General features: G+C 33.0%; 1 protein-coding gene across 1 annotated transcript; it reads left to right on the forward strand.

The window, feature by feature from the left end:
• The first annotated feature begins 8919 nt into the window (after positions 1–8919).
• On the forward strand, positions 8920–13478 carry LOC111382680 (NEP1-interacting protein-like 1). The gene is made up of 4 exons (XM_023006720.1): positions 8920–8963; positions 10791–10842; positions 12806–13188; positions 13271–13478. The coding sequence occupies exons 2-3, from the start codon at positions 10791–10793 to the stop codon at positions 13003–13005; spliced, it is 252 nt and encodes an 83-aa protein (XP_022862488.1). The 5' UTR covers positions 8920–8963; the 3' UTR covers positions 13006–13188; positions 13271–13478.
• The last annotated feature ends 2501 nt before the right edge of the window (positions 13479–15979 follow it).

The raw sequence follows: 15979 nt of genomic DNA on the forward strand, positions 1-15979 counted from the left end.
GATGCCGGTTTGTAGAGTGTCCCTCAACATTTTGAAAAACTTGGTTAGCCATTACTCAAGATTGTAGAATCTTAAAAAAAAGATTACCAAGCACTGATACCAATTGAAAGCCCAAGAACAACTAACCAAGAGGGGGGTGAATTGGTTATTTAATACTTTTTCGAAAATAAATGCAAATATAAGCAAATAACAGTGAATAAACAAGATAACACAAAAATAATAAAAGGAAGGGAAAAGAGAGTGCAAATGATGTAATAAGGAGGTTCAATCCAATCACGATCTACGTCCCCGGTTACCAAGCTCTTCGTCACGAGTGAGGCCTTTTTCACTATCTTTGATTGACTTGTGGTGCAATCCAACCCTTACAATACTTCCGGTGACTTGCAACTAAGGAGCACCGATCCTTTTACACGTTGAGCTTTCTGGGACCTCAACACAACCCACAATTCAATGAACAAGAAAATCAAGGTTACACTTGAAAATCTTCTCTCTTAATCAAATGATATGAATACAACGAAGTATTAAAAGAGAAGTAGGCACAACACTTCAATAAATCACAAAGAATATAGCTCAAGTGTTGTGTGAAAAACTTTTATCGAGATCTATGATTTTTCACAAAGTTACTCACTCAAAAAAATTTTCAACAAATAAATATTTTGATCTCTTAAAGATTAAGGAATAAGGTAGATAAGATCAATAAATAACTCTCTTTAGTTCTCTAAAAATCTTATCTTTAAGGAGATGAAAAGAAAGGTATTTATAGCCATCAATCGGAAGATCCGGACACGTGATTCGGACGTCCTCTTGGTATCCGGATGGGGAACTAGCCTTTTGTCAAACGGTTAAAAAGTTTGACCGTTGGACATCTCATCCGGACATTCGGAATACCCCATTCGGACGTCCGGATTCCCTTTTTATTTTCCCATCAGATTTTTCCTTTTTCTTGAAGAAAGTTTCTTTAAGGTATTTCAACGATTTTCTTATATACCTTTTATAGATAAGTAATTTCATAAAGGTTTGATTGTGAAAATTAAATTACTTATCTTTTGAAAAATAATTTTTATACAAGTAAAGTTTGTTATGATAATTCCGGTGCATGAAGATTGTTTGAACTATAATCGATGCGAAATATTAAAGTGTTTTACCTTTACACTTAAGTATACAAATGCATCTATAGCTAATGTCTTCAATTTCTTCATTCAATGCAATTTGGTGTGTGAAAGCTCGATTTTCAATTCCTTATTCATAAATCTTGTGTGTATATCGTTTTGCACCAAGGTTGCATGATTCTCTAACTCAATCTTTCGTGTCATAAATTTGCAATAATCACTGTCAATTACTTAAATTTAATTTGTTAGAATCAAACGCAATTTGTTTGTAATAATCAAAACAAGAAGTCAACCATTAGGTCAACAAGCACCTTTTGGAAAGATACAATTAAGGACGAAATGGATTCGATAATGTCCAATAATACTTGGGAACTTGTTGATTTACCACCGGGATCCAATCCTATTGAATGCAAATAGGTATTTAGGAGAAAATACAATGTTGATGGATCCTTAAATACTTTCAAGGCTAGATTAGTAGTCAAAAGATATCGACAAAAGGAAGGAATCGATTATTTTGATACTTATGCACCGGTAGCTAGAATTATATCGATTAGGATATTATTCGCTTTGGTTTTAATATATGACTTGCATGTTCATCAAATGGATGTCAAGACGGCATTCCTAAATGGAGATCTCGATGAGGAGGTCTATATGGAACAACCTGAAGGGTTTGCCCTACATGAAAATGAACATAAAGTGTGCAAGTTGGTGAAATCTTTATATGGTCTGAAGCAAGCACCAAAGAAATGGCATGAGAAGTTTGACTTAGCAATAATATCATTCGGGTTTAAACATAATAACGTTGATAAATATTTATATTCTAAAGGTTGTGATGATTATGTGACATTTATATGCTTGTATGTTGACGACATGCTGATTATGAGCAATCACATGGACGAAATGGAAGAAACAAAGAGGTTTCTTTCTTCCACGTTCAAGATGAAGGATCTTGGACAAATGGATATCATTTTAGGTATCAAAGTCACAAAGACTAGTGGGGGTTACTATCTAAATCAATCACATTATATTGAGAATGTAATAAATAAGTTCAAACATTTGAATATAAAGGAATGTAGTACCCGATTGATCCAAGTTCAAAACTAATAAAGATTGATGGAAGGGCGATTGCTCAATTAGAATATGCAAGTGCTATAGGGAGTCTTATGTATGTTGTTCAATGCATAAGACCGGATATAGCTTATGCAATAAGTAAACTTAGTAGGTTTACTAGCAATCCGAGTAATGATCATTGGAAGGCTATTGTGAGAGTTCTTGGATACTTAAAGAAAACCAAGAACTTGGGCCTATAATATACTAAATTCCCTGCAATATTGGAAGGATTTACCGATACTAGTTGGATATCTAGCACGGGTGAAAGTAAATCTACTTTGGGTTGGGTGTTCACTCTAGGAGGATGTGCTATTTCTTGGAAATCAAAGAAACAAACATGCATAACACACTCGACCATGGAATCTGAATTTGTAGCATTATCGGATACTGGGAAAGAGGCTGAGTGGCTTAAAGATCTCTTATATGAGATACCTTTGGGATCGAAGAATATCTCTTCAATACCTATCATGTGTGATAGTCAAGCCACGTTAGCAAAGGCATATAACGAGGTATACAATGAAAAGTCTAGACATATGAGTCTGAGACATGACTACGTAAGGAAATTAATCAAAGATTGAATAATTTCCCTAAATTATGTAAGGTCAATTGAGAATTTAGCAGACCATTTAACTAAAGCACTAAATAAAGATTTAGTGTCGTCTACTTCGAGTAGGATGGGGTTGAAACTTCTTAACTAAAAAGGTCCACCAATGACGGCAACCCTACCTGTCATTACTCAAAAAGTAATCCACGGGTGCAAAGGGTAACAACAAGTCATTCGATATGTCGATGGTTGCAGCATTATTCAAATCCGCAATGATCCTATCCTAATTAAATAATACTGGTTGTTACTGAAGTGAGGATTGAGCTTAACGCTCTTAATGAAGTTCAATGGTAAAACACAAGTACCTCTAAAAGTAACAAAGGTACTGAAAGAACTTCACCTAAACTAACTTTGAGGTGGTGCCACCTCAATAGAGAGTTGGATTTTCTCTCTTAAAGGTTTGTCGAATAGGATGAGCGTAAGGCCATAAAAGCGTTAACCGAGTTGAGGAATTTGAGAACATGTTATACTTATATGTGTGTTCTTACCGGTATTGTCACAAGTAATAATTGGTTCAAAGCTTCCATGCCACCTCTAATTCCGACTTTACTTTGTTTGAATTACACTATGGTTATATTCAAATTAAGAGATATCTAATCCTTATGCACAAGTGTCGTCTTTTTTAATATGTGATCGTATTGATTTTGAACAAGTGGGGGATTGTTGAATATTTGTTCAAAATCAATGGAATGATAATGGACTAATTGTTGGGCTCATTGTGGAATTAGTAAAACCAAAAGAAATTGAAAAGTAAAAAATTTGATTTTTTTATTATTCGTACGCACAAGCTTATTTTTGTGCATACACGAGATTTGTTTTGGCAAAATAAGAATTAAATTTTATTTCTACTGTGTGTACGTATAGTGTTGAAAAATAGCTGTTGGCTAGTTTTTCAATTTAAAATTTGGGAGCCATTTTGGATTAAAAGTTGCAACTTTTCATCTTGTTTTGGCACCATTTCGTGATGTATTGATTGAGGTCTATAAATAGGTGATGAATGATCAATACAAAGACATTACAAACAAGAAAAACATCTTGAACTTCATATATTGTTCCACAATTAATCAAATCCCTATTATAACTCATATTCATTTCTTCTTTATTGTGTTCATCAAGTTTTGGCGAAAATTTTCTCGTGTTTTGTTATTTTCTGTATCAAGACTTGTTAAAATCCTTCAAACCATTTGTCATAACACCCTTAAGCATCTCATTTCATATGGAGAGGGAGCAAATATAGTTTGAGGACAATGATCTCGTGTTCAAGCCTCAAATTCGTTCTTGACGTATTTCGTGATTTCTATTCATTTTGTTTCTATAATTTTGTTATTGTTTCTTCTCCAACCCCTTATTTTCCAACAACCCCAACATCATCAAAACATTGAAATCACTACCACCCATCTAACAACCAAAAAAAAAATCATCACCACCGCGATCTACCACGATCTGGGCTGCTTTTGGCGTGATTTGGAATGAAGGAAAATTTATCACGACTGCGATCTACTACATTGAAGCCACGATTTATGTCATTCTAGTCGTGATCTAGGCCACTGCAGCTGGATCCACAAAGTCTACAGCGACACTCACAATAAAGAAATGGCTTTACCCTCCGATTTGCAGAGCTCCGATGTGATTTGCAACCAAGGAATGTGGCTTTCACCTCAAAAATGGCATAGAGACGGTCTCCCGGCAATGGTGCTCTTCGACAACAACAATTGAGGAAGAGTTATAAAGTCGGGAGAGAAAGATGAGAGAGAAATGATGAGATATAGAGAAAGAAAGGAAAAGGAGGAATGAAGAGAAATTTAGGATTTGTGAGTGAGGTGGGGGCAGATGGGAATATGTTAATAAGTTTCATTTTATAATATTATTATTAATATTTAAATTTTTGATTATATTTGATTTTGAAAAAAAAAAGTGTTACTCTTAATTGTGAATGAAGATCTTGAAAACACTTAATTAATGTAATTTCCACAAAAAAAATTAAAAAAGGGAAAATTTCATATGTAAGAGATTAAGTATGGTCAATTTTAAAAATAAAAACAATGTCTAAAACTTCAAAAATAAAAAAATTAATTAAATTGTAAATATGAAATAATTAATTAAAAATATATTTCATCAATTAAATATATTAAGGTCACAATTCTATATTATTTGGTCCAAATTATCGAATTAATTTATCATAAATTATTTTTCGATCATGAATCAAAAAATTTAAAGGTTACCAATTATTTCACGGTCACAAACTAAAATTTTTATAGGTCACAATTTATTCATCTGCCACAAATTTTTAAAAAAAAATTATAACTCACAATTTATTTATCAATCACAAATGACAAATTTTATAAATCACGACACAAATTTTTAGGTCATATATTATTTGTTAGTCACAAATTATCGATCACATGTTATTCATCGATCAAATAATTAATCACAAATTAATCAATTTATTAATCATAATCAATCGAATCATTTGTGACAATAACCTTACCATTGCACTACACGCAGCACTGCTGTCAAACACCACTACTGCCAAAGTCACCCCAATCACATCACAACAATCAATCAACACAACTACACACTATCAAAGCCAACACCATAGCACATAGCATCACACCACATACTGCATGCACCCAACCATCGCACCATCCCCACCCATCCCATCCGCGTAGCGACCACTACCAACGTCGTCTCCACACACCACGTCAATGCAAAAACCATAGTACCACAAACCACAACCAACCAACCCGTACCGCACCGCACCACCAATGACAATGACAATCACCGATTCACAACCATAGGTCTAAAACACAAATCCAAAACACGAACCCAACCATACCCAACCACCAACCACATCAACAACGACAACCACCGATCAAAAACCACAAATCCAAAACACGAATTCAACTCCACTAAAATCCAACTCCGTCAAAGCTAATAGCATAGCTTACTCTGCCTTTATCTCTGTCGACTGTTGTTGCGGTGCTCAATCAAGCATCGGGCAGCGTCGTAGCGATGATACTGTCGCGACACTTACATCAAGGCATGGCTGCGCAACGATGATCGAAGGTGGCATCTCGAGGTGGACGCACCCAACAGCTATAGCGGTATGAGGGAGAGCGAAAAGAGAGACGGGAATGAAGAAAGGAAAGAAGTGAGAATAGAGAGGAAATGAGATAAAATGATTTAGGGTTTGAATTGATTAGATGGAATATAGTGTGTGTATACAAATTAATTTATTATATTATTATTAATATTAAAATTTAATTTATAGTATTTGAATTAATATCTCATTTTTGTATAAATAGACTTTAGATCTGTTTTTGAATAGGGAAATTAAAAAGCATGTGTGGGTGTAATTTCCACTAAAAGAATGGGAAAAAATCTTGTAACTAAGAGATTAAGTATTACCCATTTCAAAACTAAGAACAAGGTTTAAATTTCAAAAATCAGATACTAATTACATTTTATTTATGAAATAATTAATTAAAAATATATTTTATTAATTAAATTATTAAAGTCACAATACTATACAATTTGGTCATAATTATTAAATTAGTTGGTCACAAATTATTTTTTAGTCAAAAAACAAATTATTTTTGAGTCACTGATCAAAAATCTTATAAGCAAAAATTACTTCTAGGTCACAGATCAAAAAATTTAAAGGTTACAAATTATTCTTGATATCAAATCAAAATTTTTTATAGGTTTCAATTTATTTATCGATCACAAAATTACAAATTTTATAGGTTACAATTTATTTAACGATCACAAATTGTTAAATGAATTGGTCATATGTAATTTCTCGGTCACAACTTTATAAATTGTGACCACAATCACATTTTTTAGGTTACATTATTTATTTATCACAAAATCAAGCAATTTATTGGTCATGATCAACTACATAATTGGTCACATATTAATCAATTTATTGATTAAAATCAACCAAATAAATGTTACATACACTCCACTCCACCCCACCCCACCCCACCACACCACCATACCATTCCACAACCACAATTCCCACACAAAAAAAAACTCAAAATATACTGTCGGGCACCATCACTACCACCACCCATATCAACAAAAACCACCACTGCAGCCACCACCACCACTGTCTATATCAACAAAATCACCGCAACAGCCATCGTAACCTCCAGATCCAACAAAACTCGTATTCATTGCTAAATCCACTACTATCGCCTACAACAAAAATCACCACCAAAACATGTAAATCAATGCCACCACCATTCACCGCGAGAGACGCCTCTGCCATCATAGCATCGCCACCATCCACAGACACAATACAACACTGACGCATCACCATAAATACAGCCCAACAACCCAACCCTATACAGACGCACTGCTGCCACTACCATATGGTGCGTTGCAGCGGCAGCAAATTGCTACGAGGACAAAGTTGTTGCATCGATGACACACCACTCAATCTGTGATGCATGCGATAGGCACAGATCACTGTCGACGATGATATTTAGACAGACTACTCCGTTGTCTGGTGGTGACGGTAGAGAGAAGGTGAGTAAAGAGAGAATGGGTTGAGAATGAGGAAAGAAATGAATATTATGGTTTGCGGTGTAAATATATAATTAATTGAATTTTATAATATTATTATTCAATATTAAAAATTTTATTATCCACTGATTTTTGTATATATAAACTATACTTCTGATTTTTGAAATGCAACATTTAAAAGTAGGTCTCTATGTAATTTTCACAAAAAAAGAAAAAAAAGCAATTGGATTAGGGATGGGGCTGGCATGGGGCCCAGATCCGCCAAAGCTCCTAAGGAACAGCCTTTGTACAATGCTATGCTAGCCAACAATTCTTCTATATGCTTTTCATCACCTTTCCTGTAAAAGAGGCAATGCCAAGATCACTGTTCAATTGTGAGTTATTATTTTCACACTTGAAATTCCTTGGTTTTGGCTACTGTTCATTAATGTTAAGGGAATAAATCACATATCGGTTAAATACCGAAATATTGACCAACTTAAATAGATTTTGGGTCGCCCCTCTTACTAAGGTTGACCTTATTAAGATGGAACCAAAATCTTAATATGGTATCAGAGCCCAATAAGCTCCAACGAGTTATTCAATTTGATTAAATCTCAAAAAAGAGCACACGGATTTCAAAATTGGTTTGCTCAAAAAGAGCGATCATCTTGGGGGGTATGTTAAGGGAATAAATCCCACACCGGTTAAATACCGAAATATTGATCAACTTAAATAGATCTTGGGTCACTCGTCTGAATAATGTTGACTTTATTAAGATGGATCCCAAATCTTAATATGGTATCAGAGCCTAGTAAGCTCCAACGAGCTATTCGATCCGATTAAGTCTCAAAAATGAGCACACGAATTTCAAGATTGGTCTGCTCAAAAAGAGCCACCATCTTGTGGGGGCATGTTAAGGGAATAAATCCCACATCAATTAAATACCGAAATATTGACCCATTTAAATAGATATTGGGTCACTCCTCCTACTAAGGTTAACCTTATTAAGATGGACCCGGACATGTTAAGGGAATAAATCTCACATCGGTTAAATACCGAAATATTGACCAATATAAATAGATCTTGGGTCACTCCTCTTACTAAGGTTGACCTTATTAAGATGGATCTCAAATCTTAACAATTAACTGGTTTGTTTAGGCTTTGTTTGTCTGCCATTTTTTACATTCTATCACATTATTTTTTACAGGGTACTCATTTTCAACCACATATTCTTCATTAGAATAAATCACATGTAAATAAAAAAATTCATTTTTTTTAACCACACATTTCAACATTAATCAATATTCTAGAATACATTACTCACAGCAAGCACTTAGGACCCGTTTGGTAGTGATTTTGAGAATTGATTTTTGACCGTTAGAAGAAAAGTGGGATCCACATGTGAGAGAAGAAGTCAAAAATTACGGCTTGAATAGTAAAATAACGGTCAAAAAATCAATTTTTTGGGACAAAAAATCCCTATCAAACGGGCCTTAATAAACATCTCTTCTCCAACTATTCATCATAAATATCTCCCCCAAAAAATTTGATTTTGCTCTCTCTCTCTCTCTCTCTCCCCTTTTGACTACAACCTTCACAACCAACCAATCCCTAAAGGAAGAAGAAAGGTGAAATTCAAAACACACAACGCTCTTTTATTGACCTATAGCCTTTTTGCTTACTAGATCTCACTTGGCAGAATCCATATCTTGTATAGATCTTTCTCTCTATTTTTTTAATTAAATTCACCGCTATTTTTAGACGTTCTTATTTTGCAACTCTGAAAAGTAGTCCTTTATCAGGTATATCAATTTCCTGTACTCATGAACATGAATCAGTTTAACAACACGAATCATAATATTGGTTGTGATTTTCTTTACCGACTTGGTAATGCTTCCCTCCAATGTTTTCATGTCAAAATCTAATAATGATATTCTTATTCAAAAATTTCAACTAGCATTTTCCTTAAGGAGCATATCTCTTCGAGGAGGTAGGTTCTCATGGTTTCATTTAGAGTGTGTTTGATTGACATGGAAAATGTCATCTAGAAAAGAAAATATTTTCCATCTTTTGTGGAAAATAAAAACCACTTCTACCCAAGGAAAATGTTTTCCTTAAAAATAAGGAAAATTAGGTATATTTTCAAAAGTTGAAAAATGTTTTCCATGGAAAAAAATAGCAATCAAACACTTCAAATGGAAATTTGAATGGAAAATTGATATTTTCCATGGAAAATAAATGTAATCAAACACACCCTTAAATTTTAGTATGTGTTGTTTCTGTTTTGTCCAAATGAAAATATTTATTGTCTTTGGTAAAACGATAAAGTATGAAAATTTTGTTTATTTACTCCCTTTGTTTTCATTTTAACTCGCGCAAAATTGTGATTAGTGTAATATTTGGTCCAGCAATTGCAAAAGTTACGAGTTGAGGCTATAATATTACATCCATTTTATCATCTGTCGTCCAAAATGAACCCTCTTATGTGATCCTTCTCCTTCTCCTTCTCAATGAATTTGACGGCTACTTATTACTTTTTGGTGATAAGTTTATTTTCTCTCCAAATTATCGCTCGTTAAAACTATTACCCCGTTTGGCCCCCATTTTTTGGTAATGAAAATGGGTGAAATAATGTTTTTTTTTTGAAAAATGAGTGGTTGAAAAAGAATGAAATGATTTCGATTTACGTATAATATTATTTTATGAAAAATTATGTGGTTCAAAATATGAGAAAGAAAAATAGAATGTAATAGAATGGGGGCCAAACAGGGGCTATGTTTAAGAATCATTGAGTTTTCAGTTTAAATGGTTTTCAACTTACCATATGAATAATCGCAATTAATATGTTAGATTTAGCTTGACTAAGGAGAACCTATGATCCTCATTGAAGATAAATGAAGCACATTAAATTTTCCTTTTGTCCGGATAACTTCTATAGTTTTGTACAAAACCTACCAAAACATTGATGTTCATTCTTCATTAACATGACAACGTTTCTTGTCTTTATCAAAAGTTGAGTTTTATAAATTAATGTTATTACTCATGCTCACAGGACCTCTTTAGCCATCTCGCCATGCGTCTCTTTTCACCTTGGCAACGTCTATGTGCGGAAGCATTAGTTTGTGACATGTGCTTAGCACAGGCTTAATTTGGATCTTGTTCACTAGATGCACAGTGGTTGAAGAAATTATAAGCATCGATAATTTTATATTTTACCAATGATTGGTTTACCAAGAACAAAAAGCTCATCTAGAGAATGTTGCAATAGGTTGGTCCTTTTCTCCAGCCAGTAGATGATAACAAGTTGCAAGCTAATTTAGTATCCTAAGGTGAATGCTTATCAATAGAAGATGACGAAAATGCTCTACAGTCTCTTTCGGTAATTAAAATTGGCAAGGATCAATCTACTGAATCTTTTGCTTCACTTCTGATATCCCTTTTTGCGTTTTATGTAGATGATATTCAGCAAGAATGATGAAGTAGGATTTGTCGTATTCGAAACCAAAGGTATTTTTGAGTGTTTGAATTAGTGTGATGCTAGACGAGGAAATATATTATTTTTTGGCCAATTCTTGGCGCACTCTCTGTTGTTGTTGCTAGATTTTAATTCCCAAAATAAGAGTCCTAATAGTTATTTGTAACATTATATTTGCAGTATCATCCAATCAGAATCATGAAATGTTCATATTGATTTGATTGTTTTTTTAGTTCATTAAAATGGAATGTTGAACCTTATAGTTGTCCTTTCATTTCATTTGCTTCTGTTAATTCAATTTAAATGCGATCGTTGAAACACAATTTTGGTTTTCCGATCCAACGTCCTTGATTGATTTGCACTAATGGCTTGTTTGTTCATTAATTATTAATTTGGTTTTGTACTGGTGATTAAATACGAGAATGTAATCCATGAGTTTGATCCTTATTTTAATTATAGAATCAGTCGGGTATATTTCTTTCTAGCTCATTGGATTTTCTAGAAATGCAGAATTTAATAATTTTACTTCTTATAATCTTTGCTTAAGATTTTAATGGTAAATATATGTTCATGTAGTTTGTGTTTTATAAATGATAATTACATGTACCATACTATGAGATGCACACATGGTAAAAAGGAGTTCTTTCGTTTAAACTGATAGGATAAATATTACTAGCCTATTTCAGATTCTGACAACACCAATGGGTGAAATATTAAATGTGATATAAAACAAATGTCAAATTCTTGCACTATGCAAGAAATTGAATTAACTACTAAAGGATTTGACCACAAAAGTGTGTAAATTTCATGTACAGTAACTAGCACGAGGATACAGTGATTTGCTATCTCAATAATGTATATATTCAAACTTGCCAAACTGCTAAAAATGACATTACTAATCTCAAACGTGGAGAATTATGCAAGAGATTTATTTTTATTTTTATCGGAAGAGGGAGAAAACACTCTTAGACTTAAAGGAAAGCTAGAAACATATGTGATCACTTCTCTCCCAAAAGAAGAAACATGTGGTATTGCTTTTAGCAATTGCCGAAGAAGTTAAGCTTTGACTTGAAAGTGTTTTCTAATTTTGATGGTTCAAGGACACTACAAAATCAAGCCTTTTTCGATCGTTCATGCTTGACATAAACTCTTTTGACATGTCTAGGAAATTCCCACTCCTTGATGGGAAAGGAACTAGAGACCATTATAATTTGGTGAAGAGAGATATCAAGCTGAGCTGGCGCAGATATTCCTAAGTTCTCCTTGTTACATGCAGAATGAATTTGACCTGCTCTCCCCTTATGTGTAGATATATGCATGTCCCAATTGCTTCACATTTGCAGTTTAGCTGCCTCATTTGCTTTGGATAGAGGTGGTTTTGTTGGGATTCATGGAAATGGTGGTTGAGGCGATGGTGCAGTCGGGGGTGGAGAGTCAAAGCGAGTTTTTAGGTAGATGGGTTGTCTATTTTCTTATTGTTTTCTTGATTCTTCTTCTTTTTTAAATTCAATTTTGTAGAAAATTTGATTAATAACATAAGCTTAGATTTTTGTTTTTTAAAAAAATTCTTTTGAGGAACCATTTTTGAAAGCATGTTTAGTTGTGTTTTCTTTGCCTTATATGAGTTTGTGTTTTGATTTTTCCATTAATTTTTCTAAATAAATGAACTCTAGACATTTTAATTGTTTATCGATATTGCAATTGATTAATAAAATGACGGTGATTCCTAGTTCATTTATTTGCCAATGTGATATCTTGAATTAATAAGAAATTGAGAAATGAATACTTTTTGGTTGAGCAGAATATGGATTGTTAGATTTTGAATGTTTAGTCATTCTTTTTTGGATTGTTACTACCAAGAGTAAGCGGGATAAGTGCGATTTTATTTAAATAACTTATATGATGGGACACGTATTTTGGAGGGTATTTTGTCTATTTCTCTGATATTCGTTATGGAAGATAAATAAGGAATTTTGTTTTCTTCCTCCACTGCAGTGCGTATTTTAGTAGGAGCAATCATCAGAGCTCTAAATGGGCAAGAGATCGAAAGTGGGTATGTTAGAGGGGCTGCCATTGGTGCCATCTCTGGTGTTATTTTCTTATTGAGGTCTTCGAGTCTTCAATGCTTTTATGGCAATCAGATGAATCTGGCATTGGATGTATACTGTATTTGGTCACCGACATTCTTTACCTAAAACAGCATCCCATTTTAGATTAGTTGTATGGTCTAATTATTTATTGAACTGCTTAATTTAAACTTTTCATACACGTGATCAATATTATGAAATTGTGTAGATTCATGTGATTGTGAGCCTTTTAAGCTGTAGACTTGTCCATGAATGCATTTGTCCGGCTATGCTTGTGCTATGCAAAGTTAGGTATGAGTCTATTTGATTGACAAAATATAGGGATTAAATAAAAATTATTTTCGAGTTCTAAACAATTTCCTTCTTGAATCAGATGGGAGCTATGGAAGCAACAACATTTGAAGAGGCCCAGAACATTTTTGACACGAATGGGGCAAATGGTTTGGTTGGGGATACAATCGAAAAGATCCCAAAAATTATAATTCGTAAAGATGAAAATGTTGATTTTTTTGGGGAGAGTCTTCTTCATTCTGTCTTCAAGTACTATTAATCATGAATAATAATGATTCTTTTATTGATAAGTTGAATTGATTGCAAAGAAAATCTCATGGCATCGTCTTCTAAACATTCAAGACTTCCAAGACAAAAAAAATTGTTTGAAGTTTGCCTCAGTACCATAACATGTTTCACCTACCTTGCATTGATACTTGGTTGCTTAGACGTGGATCTTGCCAAATTTGCAAGAGGTACATGTACTTACACTAGCATGTTGTTCAAGTACCTCTACATTCTTAACTTTTGTTCGTTAATTATATTATATTTGAGTTGAAGTTTTCTTAATTTCTTCATATTTTTTTGGATGCTTTATAACAGTACTTTATATGTGATATTCTTTGAAAATTTACCTCACCAAATTAAGTTCTTTAACTGTCCTAATTCAATGCACATATCTCCCATCAATCCTTAACGCATGATGCTCTAGTATTACCCTTAAAATAACACAACCCGTATATTGCACAGGTATCAAACTAGTGTTAAGATAAAAGAATAGAGTAAAAAGTAAATCCTAGCCTAGAAGTAAACAATTGATATATAGAATCAATCGAGCATATATTTTACGGATATTCAAATTAGTGGTTGAAAATATGAAAATACTTGCAATTTACAATAGTTGCGATTGGCGTTGTCGGCTCTGATGGATGGGAGAAAATGTTTAAGGTTAAAACTTTGAAAAAATTTCAATTTGATTTTCAAAAGTTTCATGCACCAGTGGTCGAGTTTTGAAGAAAGAAGAAAGAAAGGAATCAAAATCGAGTGGGATGGACTACGGACTAAAAGTTAAACACGTTAATTTTAAAAATTGGGCCTAAAATCAAACAAGTAATTGGGCCTAAAGTTAAAACAAAAAAGGTGTACTTAAAAAAACACCCTATATTTTTGGATTGTTTTGAAAAAAACATTAAAAACTTGGATTAAATGGTAATTACTTAAAATTGAACGTAAAATATACGCTCAAAACTTAAACTCACGACAATCCTAATAAATCAGCCTCCAATATGCAAAAATCAAAGAAAATTTGAAAGGAAAAAGAGGAAATATTCCACAAATACATAAACAAAGTTTGTTCATTCTTCAAATCGAGAAAACCATCTACAAAAATATTGAAAAATCTGGAAAAAAAACTCGAGGAGATCTTCGACAAAAACACAAACAAAATTACGGGTATTTCTATGTTTTGGATTCCATGATTATAGCTCATTATCCATCTCATTTTTGTTTGAATTTCATGATTAGATTTAGTTTAAATCTCATAATGTATAATTAACATTTATGAAGTTTCTTTTTGACGAATTTATTAATTTGATTGGAAACATGTATGAAAATAAAATTGTTGAAGTTGAGTGGATTGTGTCAATACATATGAAAAATTAGTTTTGAATCAATTACATTGATACTTGCAAGGTATTTGACAAAAAGATAATGTGAAAAAGTGGCATTCTATCACTTTTTTCAAAAATAAAGTCACAGCATCTCTTTTAAGCAATTAGTTAGGTATGCACGTGTGAGTTTTTGAAAATTTGAACGTACATATTCAAGTCCTATTTTCTGGTAATATACATGAGAAAGAAAACTTTAAACCAATTGCATTGATGCTTGCAATGTGTTTACTCAAAGGAGAAGGTGAGAAAGTAGAGTTCTGTCACATTTAAAAAAAAAAAAAAGTCACAGCATCTCTTTTGAGCAATTAAATAGGTATGCATGTGTGAGTTTTTGAAAATTTGAATGTACATGTTCAAGCTCTATTTTCTAGTAATACACATTAGAAAGAAAACTTTAAACCAATTGCATTGATGCTTGCAATGTGTTTGCTCAAAGGAGAATGTGAAAAAGTGGCATTCTGTCACTTTTCTCAAAAAAAGTCACAGCACCTCTCTTGAGCAATTAGCTAGATATGCATGTGTGAGTTTTTGAAAATTTAAATGTATATATTCAAGCTATATTTTTTGGTAATACACATGAAAAAGAAAACTTTGAATCAATTACATTGATGCTTGCAATATGTTTGCTTGTAGGAGAAGGTGAGAAAGTGAAATTCTGTCACTTTTCTTAGAAAAAGTGACATTTTGTCATTTCTCCCAAACAGTCACCATTTATCATTGGAGCAATTAATCGGATACATACGTGTGCTTTTTTGAAAGTTTGAATATACCAATTCATACCTTTTTTTTGGTAACACATATGAAAAAGAAAACTTTGAATCGACTACATGGATGTTTGCAAGATGTTTGATCATGAAGCACATTCTGTCACCTTTCTCAAAAAAGTGACATTCTGTCACTTTTCAATGAAAAAGTGACATTCGATACCTTTCTACAAGAACAGTCACCCTTTATCATTGGAACAATTATCTGGATGCATACATGTGCTTTTTTGAAAGTTTAAATATACCAATTCATGCCCTGTTATCTGAGAATACATATGAAAATGAAAACTTTGAATCAATTACATGGATGTGTGCAATGTGTTTACACATGGAAAGGGTGACATTCTGTCACTTTTCTTTAAAAAAAAAGTGACATTG

This window comes from Olea europaea, unplaced genomic scaffold, assembly GCF_002742605.1.
Source record: "Olea europaea var. sylvestris unplaced genomic scaffold, O_europaea_v1 scaffold2547, whole genome shotgun sequence".
NCBI lineage: Eukaryota > Viridiplantae > Streptophyta > Magnoliopsida > Lamiales > Oleaceae > Olea > Olea europaea.